At 36.2% G+C, this 18947-nt stretch overlaps 1 protein-coding gene across 1 annotated transcript in view; it reads right to left on the bottom strand.

Annotated features, from left to right (window-relative positions):
* Positions 1–18947, bottom strand: part of EPB41L1 (erythrocyte membrane protein band 4.1 like 1) — a gene marked incomplete in the record, with an annotated part of 2183009 nt that overhangs the window by 434912 nt on the left and 1729150 nt on the right. The window contains 1 exon segment of the mRNA XM_044090111.1: positions 17970–18005. Coding sequence (XP_043946046.1) covers positions 17970–18005 — 36 coding nt within the window.

Raw genomic sequence — 18947 nt, 5'->3', positions numbered from 1 at the left:
ACCCGGAACTACAGGATAGAGCTTGTTAAGAGCCTTAGCTTAAACCTCAGTGCTAACTGAGAGTTAAAGAAGGGCGCACTCTTTTACTTTGACTTGTGATGTGCTCACATTTAAGCACATTAACAAAGACTGATGGACTGATTGAGAGTTATGTAAATACTTCAGTTAAGTATTATCTTAATATGAATGTTACAGCACTGTAGGCGCATATACTACCTAAGGACAGCATTTCAAACAAAAATAAATCAGTTTACATGGTGGCAGACCAAGGCAAAGTACTTGTGAGTTACTGTTCTTCCAAAATGTTTTTTGCTTTGGACATCCACTACCTGGTTTATAGTGTCTGGTACAGATGTGTTCAGAAGATAAGTAATCAACATAAAAAATACTTTGAACCCATATTTTCCTAAAATGTAGGTCGCAGTGGCACCTGCCCTAATGGAAAAAAAAACTTTTACTTTGCCCACCAAAACTTTGTAACACTTGTTATGAAAAGAAAAGAGACACATAATTGGCAGCCTCTGGCCAGAAACCTCCTAAACATTCTTTCAACAGAATAACAAGGTAACAGCATAAATGTATGATGAAGGAATGAAGGAACACTTCTCTCAAGTAATGGAAGTCAAGGAGACTGGTTTAGAATAAAACTGGAAGCTTTCTTAGGAGGAAAGAAATATTTGGATGCCTTCTTAGGAGGAAGGAAATACTTCTTTGCATAAACACTACTCTCAAAAAATACTGGGTAAAGATAATTGCAAATCAAAGCTGGGCATTTAGTCAGGTATGTAGCCTGGATTTTTGGAATTGTATACAATTTCCAGATTGTGGCCCACTCCACCACTGTAATCTTTCAAGCCATTATACAATAGATTTCTGGATAGTATACCATCAATTCTTCAAAAAAAAAATGACAGGCATTAACAAATAAATAAAAAAAATAATTATGTCAACCAGATATTCAGAAAAAGTGCCAGATAAAATATTTAACCATAAAGTAGGATAAATATGTCAGGTTTTTAAAATTAATATACTAGTATTTGTCACTCCGTGATATAAATATTTAAAAAAATATATGCCATTGCATATACAGTGCATGTATAGCTACTTCTGTATTTCCATTGCCTTCTTGTGAAAGTGACTGTCACTATTCAGAATCCCTCTAAGATAATGACCAACTCTGTATATAGGGATGAAGCTCTGATGGTGTAAGTGTAGAACACTACCTTCACTTCAGTTTGTGAGGCTATGTGCATTCCTAATCTGATTGACATGTGCAAATCTTTTATGTCATATATAAACTAGCTTTAATTAACAGGTTGCCTGCTTGAAGTAAGGATTTGCACATGTGGAATGAAGTACTTGCTTATGAATATTCATTAACTCCATTATGCCTATTAGGATTTCTATGTCTTGCCCAACATGTTGCATTGGTGGTGCAGCTGCATTCCTTAACATGCATCTGGCTTTGAAGAAAAGTGTACTCGTGCTCCTTGAAAGAATACAAATCTAAATAACAAGTGAGAATCTAACCAGTTTTTAAGTACCTTCCATCCTTCTAATCATGGCAGAAGACAAAAAACGTTTTAAAATTTATGAGATTTACTCCACAGGGCATCATGATCGATCCTCCTCTAAAGAACCATACATTTAGTATTTAGTATATATTTCATTTGATAAATATTAAGTATATATCAGTATACTTTTATGTTTCTTTTTTTTCCACCAAACATCTTTATTAAATTTTCACATATAACAAAGGCAATCTTACATTTATATAAATGAAAACATACAAAATGATACCATTTTAGCAGCAAACAGTTTATATCACAGACACCATTGAAACAACTGTAGTTGCAAACATTATACATCACTTATAAACATACCTTTCAACCTGGAAACATCAAAAATCTGGACAAGGCCCATGAAAAATTGGTACAAATCTGTATGCTGATTAATGTAAAATTTGCATACATAATTATGTAACCCCGCCCACTCCAGTGGGATTGTGGGATAATGACTTTCAAACGCAAACTGAAGAACAGAAAACCAAAATATGGCACCAGAGTCCCCCTGCAGCCATTCCAATGTCCCATTACCTTGCTATTTTGCCCCATTTACCATAAACACTAATGTGTGCATACTGCTTTACTTGTACAATGATCATTTGGATTTTATTTTTACACTTTATAGCACAATGCACAAACACCAATAGATACCTGCTAAACAAAGCAATACTGTCTCACAATAAAAATAGACTTGACATTAAAACTTCTCTGCCCTTGAAACTCACATTCATTGAAACAGTATTGAAACCCATACCACATCAAAGAAAATGCATCTGGCCAGTGGTGGATAATGATTACCTTTAGGCTGTTTTCAAATCATAGGCCCCTTGTACACAAAACAAGAAACAGATATGTGTTCGTTGCTACACCTTCCTGACTTTACTAAATTATATTCTTTGTATAATACAGCACACTTGTTAAACTCAAGTTAGAGCGCATTTTAAATTTATTGTTTGCACATTTTTCCAGTAAGCAATGAAACAAAATGCATGAACCAATAATGACAAAACTGCTCAATTCAGAAGGCAATGAAACAAAATGCATGAACTAATAATGACAAAACTGCCCATTTCAAAACATTTCCATCATAAAAGTCTACTTCCACATACACAATTTATATATATATATATATATATATATATATATATATATATATATAATGACAGTAGTGTAAGCCATAGGCATCTTGCAGAGCTTCTCCCACTTATTTTCGATTTCAGTTTTTTTTTTGGGAGGGGGGACAAAAGGCGTAAAACCAGGGATACATTTTAAATATTGCTCATATAATTTTAGAAAGCTGCTAGAATAAATTGTTGTGTTACCACCATGCATTTCACTGCCAAGTCTTGGTCCCAGGACCCTGTGCACTACAATCAGAGCAACATATCACTATGTCAAATCAGCAATTTCCTGAAAGACAAGAAAACTGAAACTTAAATGGCCATCATGTAGTGAATTCAGTTCTCACTTCTCACCATAGCTCTCAACGTTTTAGCACAAAAAACCTGGACAAAGCCAATAATGGGGGAATACAGCCCCAAAATAGGGACAAATTTCAAATACTGATCTTATAAACTTAGAAAATTGCTAGAATAAAAGGTTTTGTGTTAACATTTATTTTCTGAAGAATATGAAGTCTGCAATTCAAATGCTTGTCATTATTTAGTGAATTCAATCCTTCAGTAATTTGCCACAAAAATCCTGAAACCACAGATTTAATGAGGAACAAAAATATGAGGCATAAATTCACAAGTGGTGGTGGCTAGGGACTTTAGGCTCTTTTTACCTGTACTCAAGGTACAGGGTTTGAGCTCAAGTACCTCTAGCCACCAGGTGTACTCTCACACACACACACACACACACACACACACACACACACACACACACACACACACACACACATACACACACACCAGTTGTTCAGCAAGCTGGGAAATGCCCTTAAGCAAAGCAACTCCACTAACTCCGTTGCAGAAAATAAGCAAAGCAAAGTTGCAGAATACCTTAAGCTCTAATGAGCGTTCACTAAACCCAGGCAGAAAATACCTAATTCCTTAACTCTAATGAGCATTCACTAGACCCAAGCATAAAATATCTTAAAATAACTGTTCACTAGACCGAAGCAGAAAATACCTAATACCTCAGAAAATACCTAATACCTTAAGGTCTAATGAGCGTTCACTAGACCCAAGCAGAAAATATCTTAAAATAACTCTGTTTACTAAACTGAAGCAGAAAATACCTTAAGCTCTAACTCTGTTCAGAAGCAATCCTTCCCACGCTTGCAGCAGCAGTTCCTTCCCAAGAAGCCAAGCTTGCAGCTACAGATCCATTCAAACAGACAGAACGTGAGCCCATCATGCACATGATGACGTCAGCTCAAAAAGCGAAAGAAAATAAAAGCTGGGAAAAAAATCTGAAATGAAGGGGTGCCCCTCGGGAATCGTGGCATCCCATTATTTGGACCCCAAAACTCCATAAAAACCGAGTAATTTGGTACAGTTGGGAGGTATGCTTATATACATGCCATCCAGTCATTATCAATTAAGCATTATATGGCTCATTCAAATGCTGCCTCAAACCTTGTTCCTGCTCTGCATATATTCCCACAGTTCCCATTTTTTCTTATGTAGTTTTCTCCTTCCCTTTTCTAAAGATCCTAATTCCAATTGTTTTAGCTTTGTTACTACTAGTAATTGCTTTTTTGGCAGCCACCATAATTAGACTCAGCAAGACATTACTATGTCTTGGCAATTTCGAGTCTGTAACATAACTCAGAAAAATCATCTCCCCAGTCAATCCAATCTGCTCACCCAGCATCTCTGACAGAGTGGTCTGCAGGAACTCCCTAAAGTGTGCCAGCTCATTACACTACCAAAAATATGTTCCCAGCTACCTCTTTCTTGCCCATTACACCTCCAACATTTACTATCCACCTGAGGAAAAATTCTTTGGTGTCTACTTGGGGTATAAAAATACCTATGTAAACACTTCCAAGCAAAGATCCTAAATCTTCTAGACTTTGTTGCATATTTGGGAGATACACATATATCCCCCATTGTCAATTTGTGAATCACTTATCCAGTCTCTCTTCCCAATCCTTTTTAAGCTCCTCTGATTGATTCTTACAATTATCATGCAATATTTTATAGGCTTTACTAGTTCTTCCTTTAACAACAGCTTCTGTTCAGTATACTTTTATGTTTCTTGTGATGTTTCTTGTGACAAACAGGCAAGTTTGTTCAACTCCATTGCTGCAGTGAGAAGCAGCTGTTTTGTGAATATGCATTACCTATCACCTGCAGGTAATGAATATTCATGTAATATGTAAAACACAGTGATAGAAGTATGCATAAATTACAATGTGAATGAGGTTTACTACTGCTCATCCAGAAGGATAGTGTTCTACATATCATCACCTTGACTATGGCCCAGATGATCCACAGTTGATTAATAGCGTGACAGCTGGTGTGTGGAAGTTGGCAGTGAACAGCTTATATCAGCTAGCCATCCTGAGGAAGTGATGTTGGCTGGACCAGGATTGGCTGGTGACTTCAAAGCAAGGAATGGATGAGACTAATGGGAAATAGGTTTGGGCTATATTTCTATATGTCAATAATCATTTACCTGTGATCAAACAGCTGGCATCAGTCACCTTCAGCCATTGACTATAACAGTATCCACTCATTTGAGCCACTAATTATATACACCTATAATATCCAACTGCCATTAAACTAAAAAAAAAAATACCACTACTGGTACCAGTAATAATAGCAGTATTTAATTTTTATTTATCCTTTGTTAACCAGGTAAGTCCCATTAGGCTAGCAGACACTTTTCAGGGGAGATCTGAGGTGGTATTTAGACTATTAGGGGAAATTTGGTCAGGGCCCTGGGGAATTTTTCCAACTCTTTTCGATAGGTGCTATGGGAATTTTTACATCCACATCATCTACCACCAATTCAGACAAATGGAGCTTTGATTTAACATCTCATCTGAAGGACAATGCACTGAGGAATGCAGCACTCCCCTTATGCTGCACAGCAGTGTCAGCAATCCATCTATCTGGTGTGGGAATAGAACCCACAGCCTGCTGCACCAAGGAGAAGTGTGCTACTTGTTGTGCAACTGACACTGCTATTAAAAATACATTACAATAATAGTCATAGTGATATACCTCAGCTTGTTTTACACATGCGCGCGTACACACACACACACCCACACACACACACACACACCCACACACACACACTACACCTGCCAAACCAGATTAATGACTATTGAACTTTGACAAAACAGTAGTAAAGGACAGTTACTTTCATTCACAGTATGGCTTCCTGATCACCAGTCACAGCCACACAATTAAAAGTGTGCATCCCAGATGTCTGACTGTGATTAAATGAATGAATGACTATGTAAACAATGGTCACAGTAATCTATTTCAGCTCATCCTTGTCAAACACATACAGTGTGACCCATTGCAATACCTCTTGTGTACAGACACACACCAATGTATAGACAGGAACATGCATGCCCAAAGAAAGCATAACCAGTTTTTACTTCAGCTGCTGGGGCAGGTGTCAAGTCAGAAAATGTAATTATTCCTCATGGCTGCCTGGATAATGGTCATGCCATAAACACTTCTTCCTCGATGGTTGGGAAAGAATGGGAAGAAGTATTTGGGACTAAATGGTCAGCAGTTGTGGCAGTTAGAGAAAAAAATAAAACAATTCAAAGACTTTTATTTCAAATCACAGAAAACTTATCATTTCATAAAGAGGCATAGTTAATGTTTCAACCATGAAATTAACTTTCTATCTAGAAGATAGAAATACAAGACAGCTTCAAGAAAAATAGGCATTAGGCTCCACACACACTTGAAACCACTCTATAATATAATAAGAGGTAATATTTGCCTGCAAATATTATCCAGAATACACAAGCAAGATTATGGGTTATGCAAAATATAACTTCATACGTACATCTAGAGATAAATGTGCAAGAAGCAGATGAATTATAAAAGCAAAATAAGTCAAATACTGACATCACCATGCTCTGTCTTGAAATAAAGCAGTAAAAGTAAAAGCTGTACTCTGAATATATGAATCCCATACCCTAATAATCTTGTAAGGTTTATATTCAAAATTTCTATATGCAAAAGCTTAACTTATAGCATGTTAGTAAACCAAGGAAAAATAATAAATCCTACTTAAAATCTACACTGCTTCCACATAGGTGATGAAATAAATACAGTTTCTGGCACTTTCCAAAGACGGGAAACAAAGTGAAGATCACAGTACAGCTGTATACTAAAGCTAAAACTCTGTAGTTATAGCACTCCTACTGCATGACAGTCATTGAAGTATAAATACTGAAGATATCATGCTAATGGTGCCTTATACACAGCCATTCTCAATCTTCTGTTGTGTATAATGATCAATGAGGCACACATTTTGTATATCTAGAGAAAGGCAGTTATTAGACTTGTTTTGGCTATCTTTAATGGTAATTCTGAGATGATGGATAATTTCTTTGGAGTGGGGGAATAGCTGGGATGTGGACTTCTTCCTGATACTTCTTATTATTTTCCTTGTCCTGTAAAGACTTTAAAAGGTCTATAGCTGGTCAATCAATAAAAAGTTATCTAGAACAGGATAATTTAAATGTAGGTTTTAATATCCAAAGGCAAATTTTCTGATCTTAACCTTGTTATGTCTGCATATATCTTTATATGTTAGATATATATTGTGTTTGTAATACCATCCATAGAATCAAAGGCACTTTTTACTGCCTGAAGACCTATAGACTTGGCATTCTGGCTGCAGTGACGGATCCCCTTCTTTAGATCTGGGGTATTTTTCTGAAATATCCTTATGATAAAAAAGTATCCATTTAAAATAATATACAGATGAGACAATTATTGGTCTTTACTGCTAGAAATACAAATCTTCTTCATATGAAATTCTGTTTTTTTTTGGTTCCCATATGAATTTTGCAAGCAAAGTATGAATTTGTCTAAAAAATTTATTGGGTATGTTCAGCAGAGTAGTCATGAATATATAAAGTAATCTGGGTAACACATTCATTTTGATTACAGAGACTTTGGCCAGAAATGGTAATTTTAGATTTTTTCCATCTATTAAGGTCTAAAATAATATTCTGCCATTTTTGTGTTCTATTATTTGAGTAGAAATCTTTATTGTTTGTGGAAAACGTAATGCCTAAAAATGGATTACTTCTTTTGTTTTCAATTTTCCTATCAGAGGTAAAAGAGAGAATGGTTTAGGGGTTTTTAAAGGAAATATGCTAGTTTTTTTTAAGATTTAGTTTGTAGCTTGATATCTTCGAGAAGTATTCCATAGCCGATATTATTTTATTTATATCTGAGACTGGCATGGTACAATAAATGTTCAAATCATCTGCAAAGGCTGATAGGAAGATTTTGGTGTTATATATTATTGGGGGGGGGGTTAAAGTAAAGATTTTGTTTAATACTTAGGAAGAGTGGTTTTAGGTATAAATTAAAAAGTATAGGAGACAGAGGGCATCCTTAGCGGATTCCATTTTTAATTGATATTCTCTTTGACCAAGTTTTGTTAATATACAGAGATGTATAGAGGTTATTATATAATATTTGTAGAATTTGGATAAACTTTTGGGGTGTATTAAAAAAAGGTAACGTTTAGAGTAGAAATTCTATATTTACTCTATCAAAGGCTTTATGAGCATAGATAACTAATGCATATATGTTTGAATTAATATAATTAGCATAAGAGATTAGTGTATTGAGAGTTAGTGTATTATCACTCGTTTGTCTGAATGTTGTAAAACCAGATTGTTCAGGGGAGATAATTTTATCTAGCAGGTTTTTCAGTCTGTTTGCGAGTATAAATGTTATAAAAATATAAATAAATATAATATAAAATATAATATATTTATAATATAAAATAAATATAGAATTATAAATTCTAACAGGGTATTGCGAATAGCTGAATATAACCCAAAGAATAAAGATTGGCCCCTGCTGTGGCTAACAATATACCAAAGACACATCAAAAGCCTGGATATCAACCCCAAAGCCTTACCATTCATAAATACACATTTAATAAAATCATACAATATAATAGAACCCTTTAAACACTCCATATCACTAACACAAAAACTCTTTAAATATTTAAATCTTGCACAAACTATGATGATATTACAAACTTTGCACAATTCCAACCTTAAAATAAACAATCAGACCCTAAACCTGAATCCTTTCCTCGATTAATTAATACAACCATCCAAGACATATACCCATATTGAAAGTGTTCAATACAAGAAATGAGGAACCAATTGAACCTCCCCCAAATCTTATCTAGTAATTTTAAGGCAAATTAAAGAACTATGTACTAGTTATCTCCAAAACTACACTATAACTAACAATGATATAATAACTTGTAATTTACTCTGGAAAACCATCGTCTCAACTAAGAAATATACCACTAATACATATAAATTAATAAAAGACATCAAATTCCATAAAGATATACAAGCAATTAACCTAACAATTAAATCTATACTCCTTAAAAAACTAGCATTTACCCAACTTATGATTTATAATAACGCATATTTCACACCCACTATTTTACATAAATTTAACCCTAAGAAATCCCCATTCTGTCCACACTGTAAAGACCAAATGGCTGATATACTACCTTTATTCTGGAGCTGTAAGTGTGTATTTAAACTTTGGAACTCCCTTAAACTTCAACTGCAAAAATTGGGCAATCAGACATCTACTCTCACCTGGGAATTTACTATTTTACATATCTTACCAGACAATATTTCTAAAACACAAGCAGTTATGCTGATCAACATTTTCCTTTTAATGAAACTTTATATAGCAACCAATTGGCTTAACTCAATTACATTTCTTGGGAGAATTTTAGAATAATGGCGACTAAACATCTATTAGCCCATAAAATTTTAATCGACAAAAGGAATAAAAACAATAAGCTTAGGAAATTATGGGAACAAGTCTTTAATATTATTCTTGCTTAACTCATCAGAAATAACCAGACTTAACTATGAATAAGATGACAATCTGAAGAAGAACTATTCGAAAGTGCTTATTGTTGGACAAGGGACTTAATTTTTATTATTTTTGTTCTTATTTTGTTTTATTTCATTCTTTTCATTAAATTCTGGATTTTTACAGAACTTTTATTACTGGATTGCACAGACAGTTTATTTGCTTTTCAGCACAGTGTTAGCCTGGGTGAACCAGCTGTCTTTTGCTTTGTGTAACTACGAATAAGAGGTCCCATATTAATTCATATCCATGACTCACAAAAGTTTTTATTTTTCTTCTTTCCCTTCTCTAATTTAGACTTCTACTCACAACAACTCTTACCGAATTGTAACACCTTTTCTTCCGAATATTGAAAGCATCTATGTACATAGTGTAAATATTGTTTGTTTGTTTTATCTCTTTTTATATTACCTTCAGTGTGTAACAACTGTTTATTGTGAATATGTGTTCCTTCTTCTTGTATTTTGTTTACTATTCTGCATTGATGAAAAGAATAAATAAAAATTATTGAAAAAAAAAGAAATACAAATCTTCTTAGACTACCTTTCCAACAATCTCATCTCTCAATTAAAATGAATGGTTCCCTGAGGAAGAGTGGATGTACTGTAAAGGCCAGAAGAATAATGAATAGTTAAACTGGCAGGATCAGATCAAACTGATATAAAGATAACAGTTATCTTTTTTTATACACAGGTCAGGCATATTTTATCAACCAGAAGAAAAGTTGTGGACAACAATTAACAACTGAAGGATTTTATCTGTGAGGTGAAAAGGGCAAGAGAAAAATTAGATAAGCTGATTCTTCCAATAGAAAAAGGTGGTTTAGGATTAGCTGATTTGAAGGGGTATTTCAGAGCTACTCAGTTAAGGCTCCTATACATAACACAAGCAGAAAACTATCATTCAAAGTAGAAAGGGATGATGATGAAATATGGGGGAAGTTGAAGGAATAAGGACAGACTGGGATTTTGGATCCAGATCATTAAGGAGAATAAAAATAATAACATTGCACAATATAGTCATAAAGTAGCAGAAAGTATTTTAAGAACTAAGCCAACACGGGAATGGAGAATGGCAATTCTGTAAATAGAAATTACTGCAATTAAGGGTACAGAGAATAGGCAAGAGAAAGGTGGAATTTACTGTTGAAAACTGGCAAAGGATCCATGGCATTGGGAGCAAATAATTATGAAATAGAAAGGTAATAGAATGGGAAGAGCCCAAGTATGCATCTGGACTCCAGGCTAGAGATTGTCTTCCCTATCAAGGATTGATATCAGAGTATAAGTAAAGAGAAAGGAATAGCATGATCCTATGTGAAGGAACAACGCTGGTAGAGTTCTTAGTAGAATCTAGGACAGAGGCTGCTGATAAAAAAGGGATAATTAGTAGGGCATATAAAATATTGCATGATAACTATAAGAATCAATCAGAGAAGGTTAAAAAGGGATTGGAAGAGAGATTGGATAAGCAATTCATGAAGTAAAATAGGAGGATATATGTATGGCTCCCAAATGTGTGACAAAGTCCAGAATATTTACATTTTTGCTTGGAAGTGTTTGTATAGGTATTTTATACCCCAAACAGACTTCAAAGAATTTTTCCTCAGGTAGATTACAAATGCTGCAGGTGTGACGGGGAAGAAAGAGGTAATTGGGACCATATATTTTGGAAGTGCAATGAGTTGGCAGCCATTAAAAATTCCCTACAGACTACTCTGTCAGAAATACTGGGTGAACAAATTGGTTTAACTAAGGAAATGCTTTTTATTTGAGTTGTGATACAGAATCAGAATTGCCTAGACATACTGAGGCCTTGACGAGTTTTATTCTGATAACTGCCCAAAAAGCAATTACTAGAAAATGGAAATCAAATAACTGGGCATGGGATCTTCAGAAAAGAGTAGGAATCAATTATATACAAAAAAAATGGGAATTTTGAGAATAATGTTTTGAAGGAAGAATGAGGTTTAAGGGAAGGCAGGAATTGAATGAGCTATGTAATGGTCAAATGACAATGACTGTACAGAAGATTATATGTGATGTATAATATTTGCAACAGAAAATATGTCAGTATGGTTTGTTTTCATTTATATAAACATTTAATTCCCTATGTCATAAGTGATAATTGAATAAAGATGTTTCTTATTTAAATAAAGATGACAATTTTCTTTATTAGAGTACTGCAGTAAATTATCAGGCCTGTGAGCAAGGAAGTCTGGGATTCAGGATGAAGTGAAATTTGCTTCTATAAGTCCTGAACAATTTTAAATAAAGGTGGAATTCACTTCACAAACCATGGCACATTAAATGCATGTAGGAACCATCTTTGTAGAGAAAGAAGATCTGTCACTCTCTAGTTATAAATCTCCCCTACAGTATTCATGGTTTCATTAAAAATGTCATGTGATAATGGGCCACAGAACCGTGAAAAAGAAGTCAGTAAGTATACATTGGGGAGAGAAATGGTGACATGAAAAGGTAAACTCCTCTTTCCCACAATAAATAAATGCATACATACATACATAAATAAAGGAGAACTTGAAAAGGAAAACTCTTCTTCCCCAGCTGAAGCTATAGTAGAACATTTAGGTCTTTCTATTACCTAATACCTTTGTTGGTATTGACATGGCCGTGGATTGTTCCAGTATAATGTATGACCTACATCAGATTCCGAAAGGGATAGATGTCGGCTCCAATGTGTTTTTCTAATGCAGCCAGTAGTGCTTTCTTTGCCAGCTTACCATAGTCCATGCCACGCACAAAAGAATCTCCAGAACTGAAACTTCAGGCTCAGCACCCACTTTTACTTCCACAATAAATTGTGAAATGTCAAACATCTACACCACTGTTGGCACTGATGAGGTTATCTGTTTTAGCTTATATTTAATAGGCACCAATGTCAGTACACTCTCAAATGGCAAAGAAGAAATTGACTTCATATCCCTGTTTTTTTGAAAATTAGTGAAAAAAAAAACAGGAGCCAGCCTTAAACATAAGAAAAGAAGACACACAAGCAGTAATGGGCTCTGAATGGGATGAAGGCTTCCTCTTGACAGATTTATTTTATTTAATCTAATTAGTTATTTGATGACATGCTACATCTTAGCAGGTACTTCCACATACACTTATTTTTTTCAGCTGGCCATAGATATTTTTTATTCATGAAGATTTTAATGTGTTTGCCTTTTCAGTTATGTAGCTTGTTTAACTATTCTGCAATGTTCATACATTTCAACACTATGCTTAGGGCCTGGAAAGAAGAATGAAAACACTGCAGAGCTCTATGCCTGCCACAGCTGCATTTATTAACTGATCTGGTCACCATCCATCAAACATAAGGAAATGATTATGTCAGTAAAACTATGGTGACTCTCAACTTCAATAAACAAAAAAAACATTCGGAGAGAAAGTAGCTACTGCACAGCAGAAACATCTTATAGGTTCATAGGTTCATACTAGGCTATCTGCCCTAGGGCATTTATAAGCCTAGCCAAAGTGTGTTTGGCTTTCGCCACCCATTTTAAATTAATTTTGCTATGCCCTTTTTTGAGGTTAGTATACTGTGCCTCTGTCTAACAATGACACAGAAGTGATAGCCGGGGTAAACCTACGATCTCCCATCCACTCAAGATTCCTCTTGAAGAGAGTCAATGTGGGACTCTGCCTAACCTGGACTGGGATTTTATTCCAGAGTGAAGGGAGCCTCTGGGTTATGAATCTGTCCCTCCAGCATGTCCTATATATTTCAGTGCTGAGGTTCAAGTCTCTCGAGTGCGTAGCTCGATGGGATTTGGATTTTCTGAGGTGCAGCATGTCCATTAATTCCGGGTTGGACATGGCTTTATACGTCAGGCACAGATCGCCTCTGAGCAGGCGGGATGCCACTGAGTAGAGCTGGAGTTTCTTTAACCGGGCAGCATATGGCATCTGTTTGAGCCCTTTGATCCTCTTGGTGAGGTACTTTTGGGGTCTTTCCAGTTGCTGCAGGTGTCTGGTAAGGTACATCCCAAAAGGGGCATTGTACTCAATTATGGGCCTGATGAGGGATGAGTAAAGAGGCACGATGACCTCCTCTGATCTAGATGTGAATCCCTTCATGATTAGGTGGGCTATATAAAATGTTTTTCTAACCATTTTGGCCACGTGGTTGTCAAATGAGAGATTGCTATCAACTTGGGTCCCCAGGTCCCTAATGACTTCTTCTGTACTTAATGGATTACCACCTATGTGGTAATTTGTGGGCACTTTGTTTTTGCCAAAGGGGATGACTATACACTTTTTGGCGTTTAGCTTGAGGCCATGGCTCTGGCACCAGTTGCCTGTTTCTATGAGGCCCTTTTGGAGGATGCTTGTGTCGGCTGGAGAGTCGATTATGGCACCCAGTTTGCAGTCATCTGCGAACTTGGTCAGCCACAGTCCTTACGTGTTGGCCTGTACCGCCGAGAAATATATACCGAACAAGAGAGGTCCCAGGACTGAGCCTTGTGGGATGCCACTTGTAACTGGTTTGGAGTCTGACATGGCTCCAGCAATTCTAACCATGTGGGTTCTGTCCTTGAGCCAGTTTGCAACCCATCTAGTGACATAGGGGTTTATATTTAAGCTGGTGAGCTTATCTATAATGCCCGAGTGGGGTATTGTATTGAAGGCTTTTGCGAGGTCCAGGTAGGCTGTGTGGACCACCCTCCCCTCGTCAATGGCCTTGGTGACTGTTTCAAAGAAATCGACCAGGTTTAAGAGGCAGGATCTGCCCTTAACAAAGCCAAACTGGGTAGGATCCAGTGTCTGTAGGTCCCCAATATCTTTATTTATGAGGTCCATGATGATCCTTTCCATAGCTTTGCAGACCAAGCTAGTCAGGCTTATGGGGCGATAGTTTCCAGGATCCGTTGAGGCATCACCTTTGTGGAGAGGGACCACTGTTGCTGTACGCCACTCTTTGGGTACATATCCTGTAGTAAGGCTGAGACTGAACAGTAGTTTTATGTTTGGGTTTAGCTCTTCTTGGAGTTCATGTAGGACGCAGCCCGGGACACCGTCTGGTCCCATTGATGCTGTGTTTTTTGCTTTGGAGAGGGCGGCTCTTACCTGAGCATCTGAGATGTCAGGGGGGCAGCACTCTGTTGGGATAGATATTTGCCCTTTTGGTGGGGGGGGGGAGAAGTTTGCACTGAATCTGTCAGCTAGGATGTTGGAAATGTCTGTGGGTTCGGTGTACTTTTTGTCATTTTGGACTAATTCTGAGCATATCTGGGAATTCCCACCCAGGTTCCTAACATAACTAAAGAAAGCCTTGTGATTATCCTTAGTGTCCTGTGCAATTTTTCTCTCGAAGCTGGCCTTAGACGATTTTATGAGTGCCCATAGTTTTTTGCTAATACTGATCAGAGATCTTCTGGTACAATAGGAGAAGTCTGGGTCTCAAAACAGTGAAAGGAGCTGAAGGGAACCTCATGTCCACCTGACTCATTACATTCTTTGCGTGAGGCCAGAATTGGTTCCTCACATGACATTCACCTTGATTTTTCAACTTTTGGGGGGGATATGAATTATTATATTTCCTATATTGGTTAACTAGGTATACCCACTGGACCCAACTGGCCTTATTCAGGGGTGACTCGGGAGCACTGTCTGGTCAAGTGACTTTCTCAGTCACACAGTAGGGAAATGAAGGTGGAATGAATCAAACCCTGTTGTCATGGCTACAGGAAGCAGCTCATTATCAGCTCAAAGCCTCAGAACCTTAATCCTGTGCAATAACAGCCAGATAGAATGATGGTGAGTAAACTCAAATGTTATGATTTATTCTTACGATACACATCCTCAAAGATCTGTGTTTGACTGAAACGTGTTAGTTGGCATCTCAGAACAACAGTCACTCTGTGGAAGAAGACAGTCACTCTCAAGGTTCTTGCCTTGAGCAACCACATCTATATGGCTGTGGACAGGTGGAATGTCAGTAACCAAAATTCCAAGCTGTGCTGGCAGCAATACATTTCCTGTGATTACTATAATCATGTGAATGTCTTCATCGTATATGTTCTAAGAAGTTATTTAGTCCTGTTTCAATAACTCAGTGAAGCTCTGCATTCTCCACTTCTAAGGAAGCCATTCCATTCTCTCTCTTACAGTAAGTATGAGAAGATATGCACCTTCCACCATGACTTCAGACACTATCCAGTCCCCTCACTGTAACAGCAGTTATGAGATTTAGCATTCAGAATGTGTTACTACAAATGAGTTCCACTATAAAACACCATCTTCCTAAAAGCTGACAAGCTGAAGGGACAAAAAAAAATGCACAAAATACAGAAGAAAGAAAAAAAAATTCTCTGTACCACCCAAACTTATATATAAAAACTCCATGATAGCAACAACTCAAAGAAGGCACAAATCTCCCAAAACAAGTGAATCTTTGATACTGCACACCTAGAAATCACACCAACAAGGACTTCTATCGGAAAATTGCATTTGACATCATGCCATCTTTTTTAAGTAAATGATGAAATGGCTCAAGTTAAATTTTCCATATGTCTTTACACTTTCGAGAAATGAAAAAAAAATCTGCAGTAGAGGCATTTTTGTCAGCTTACACTGAAATATGATTCAAAAAAGTAATCAAATCAAAAAATAAATTTTAATCAAAGTAGTCTTTGATACTTTCAGACAAAATGAAAACAAAATTTTAGTAACACACCATAAAATGTAACTGAAATAAGTAAATGTGAAATAGATACGAGTGAACATTAAAACATCACAAAACCCCAACTAACTTTAACAGCTGTTTTCAGCATCCCTTTCCATGAATTTTGACTGAGTTGTTGTTTGCGACTTCACCCTACATCTCTTTACCTATACATAATCACTTCTGTGGTCACACCAATTTGGAGAAGAGAAGAAAGCAATTAAAATATGGACAGAATTTGCAGTTTTGAGTCAACAATGTTTATTTTTGACATCCTGAAGTTCACACAGACACATATGTGCAAACATACATACACACTTCTACTCTACAAAAAAAAAATAATAAAATAAATAAAATAAAGCTGTTTTTTTCTTTGCATAGTCATCTCAGACGTTAGAAGAAATAAAACCTAAAGTAACAGTTCAATGATATTTAAAAGGCCAAAGAAGTAAAAAAGGACCTAAAATAAAGAAATAAGAAATATTCCCAAATGCTGTACACTTAACTATAAATTAAAATATAGTTCTCTAAATAGTGTAGTAGTCTACAAGATATCCAAATCTAAATTGCAATCCAGCATATGTAAACCAAAAATCTAATCTATAAGTCAACAGATCTGTAATAACTAACAGAAATGTCAATAAATTTAGCTTGACACATCTAATTAATTAAAAGTAACAAGTATACTTAGGTTTACCTCACTCAAAGCTCGGGATCTTCTCATGTTTATCATTTTATTTATGTTTGTCTGCTAAGGCAGACTGATTTGAAATGGACCAATTTCCACCACTACCCCAGTGAGGTAAGTGTACAAAAGATATAAAAAGGTAAAATAAAATAATAATATGTAATTATAGCAAGAAGTGCCACAAAGAACAAAAGCAATATAATAATGACTATAACAGGTTGTGAGATGTAAGAGATGAACAGATAATTCATCCATAATACAGTACAAAAGGTAAGCAGCATCAAATATAAAAACACCTGCAAACCCAGTATGTGGGCTAACTGAAGCCAACATGTCATGGGAGACATTTATAAATTGGAAATGCTGAAATGCTGAACAGCATTATGCCAAACAGAAAATGCCAAGTACTGGAGAGCCAGAGAATTTGCGTTTTCCCACTATAATGCACTCTTGGAAATGGTGTATATAATTACCAGGGGGTGTGGGGGTCCAGCACACAGATGGGGTTGCAGGAGGTATAGTCCTTTGCACAGAACATTTTCCAAGTTTTTTGGCTTTTGAAGTTTCAGTGTTTTAAGTCTGGTGTAATGCCATTAGGTGTTTCAGCTAATAAGCTTTTTAAATGTATTCCCGTGTCAGATGTTACAGCTAACACAGTCCATACTGGCAGGCACCTCCTATATAAGAATTATGTAAGTGGAGGGTGAGCAGAACAGTGATGCAGATCTTCATTTGAGATGGTTCATAAATAATTATCTATATGTGGCTTGTTTGTTAATCAAGATACTTGCACTTTGTTCCAAAACATATATTATGACCATCAGGCTTTTTAAAATGAAAACATGAAAATGTCACACATACACTTTAAACTGACATTCCAAGACAGATGGCATGTTTCACCAAACATAGTGGAATCATATGGAAACAACCACAGATAAAATAATCTGTTACCTCCTGTTTGTGCCTTGGTGTTGTTTCCTGTTCCGTCTGAAAGCACAGGGTCAAAAGAAACCGATCAATATTAAATCTCAGAAAAGAAAAGTTATGCAGAGTTCATAAAGATTGTTATGCCATTTGATTTATTTGGAAGTAAAGAAAGACAAAAAATGCTAGAAAACAATAGTCTGAATCAACAAGAATGAAAGTTAATAGCTGGATGAAAGCCATTCGCATCGGTTATTTAAGATTCAAATATTTTTAGCCTAACTCTACTTTATTTTTCAGAAGCTGAGAAGTTTAACCATGTGTTCCATTAGACAATATTTGTACTCTGTGCAAACTGTGGCCCTATTACAAGGCCAAGGTTTTCTACATAGTAATAAACAGTAATCAGACAGCAATGCCTATGCAATTGTTTAAGAACAAACTCCAACAAAAAAATGAAAATGAACATTTTAGTATATTTATGGCTCTATGATGTGAGGATGTCAGTTTGTTAAGAGGATTTCAGCAACCTCTGAGGTTTGAAACTTCAGGGCCACACCTTTTCTCTCATGAAAACAAAACTGCCCCACGCAACCTGGTCAGCTTGTCTTAAGTATGTTTCCATATGGCACGTCATTCCTTTGGTCACATCACATAATAGGCAGAACATTTGTTATGGGAATAAAAGTCAGAAAGCTTGTTGTGTTCTCTCGTCTTCTATTGTGTGTGCAAATAATGATACGTATACCGTAGTGTGTGAAAACTACAGCTGCCACTATGCAGCACAGGAGGGATGAGAGATCTGCACAAAGCAGGACAGTTTATGTAGGACAATTTTAAAACCTTTTAGATGGGCATACTAGAAACAATGCTAGTTGTGAACAAGAAATGGGGACTCTTATGTTGTGCTTTCTGTACAGCTAACACCTCCTCTGTTGCTTACTTATCATCACAGCAGCAACCCACTGTAAAACTTGACAACAGAGGTCTCAACTTCTTTTCACA

The sequence above is a fragment of the Protopterus annectens genome, chromosome 12.part0, assembly GCF_019279795.1.
Source record: "Protopterus annectens isolate FY-2018-M chromosome 12.part0, PAN1.0, whole genome shotgun sequence".
In the NCBI taxonomy this organism is placed as follows: domain Eukaryota; kingdom Metazoa; phylum Chordata; order Ceratodontiformes; family Protopteridae; genus Protopterus; species Protopterus annectens.
Note: the sequence above shows the minus strand (reverse complement) of the source record. Positions and strands in the feature narration are given on the sequence as shown.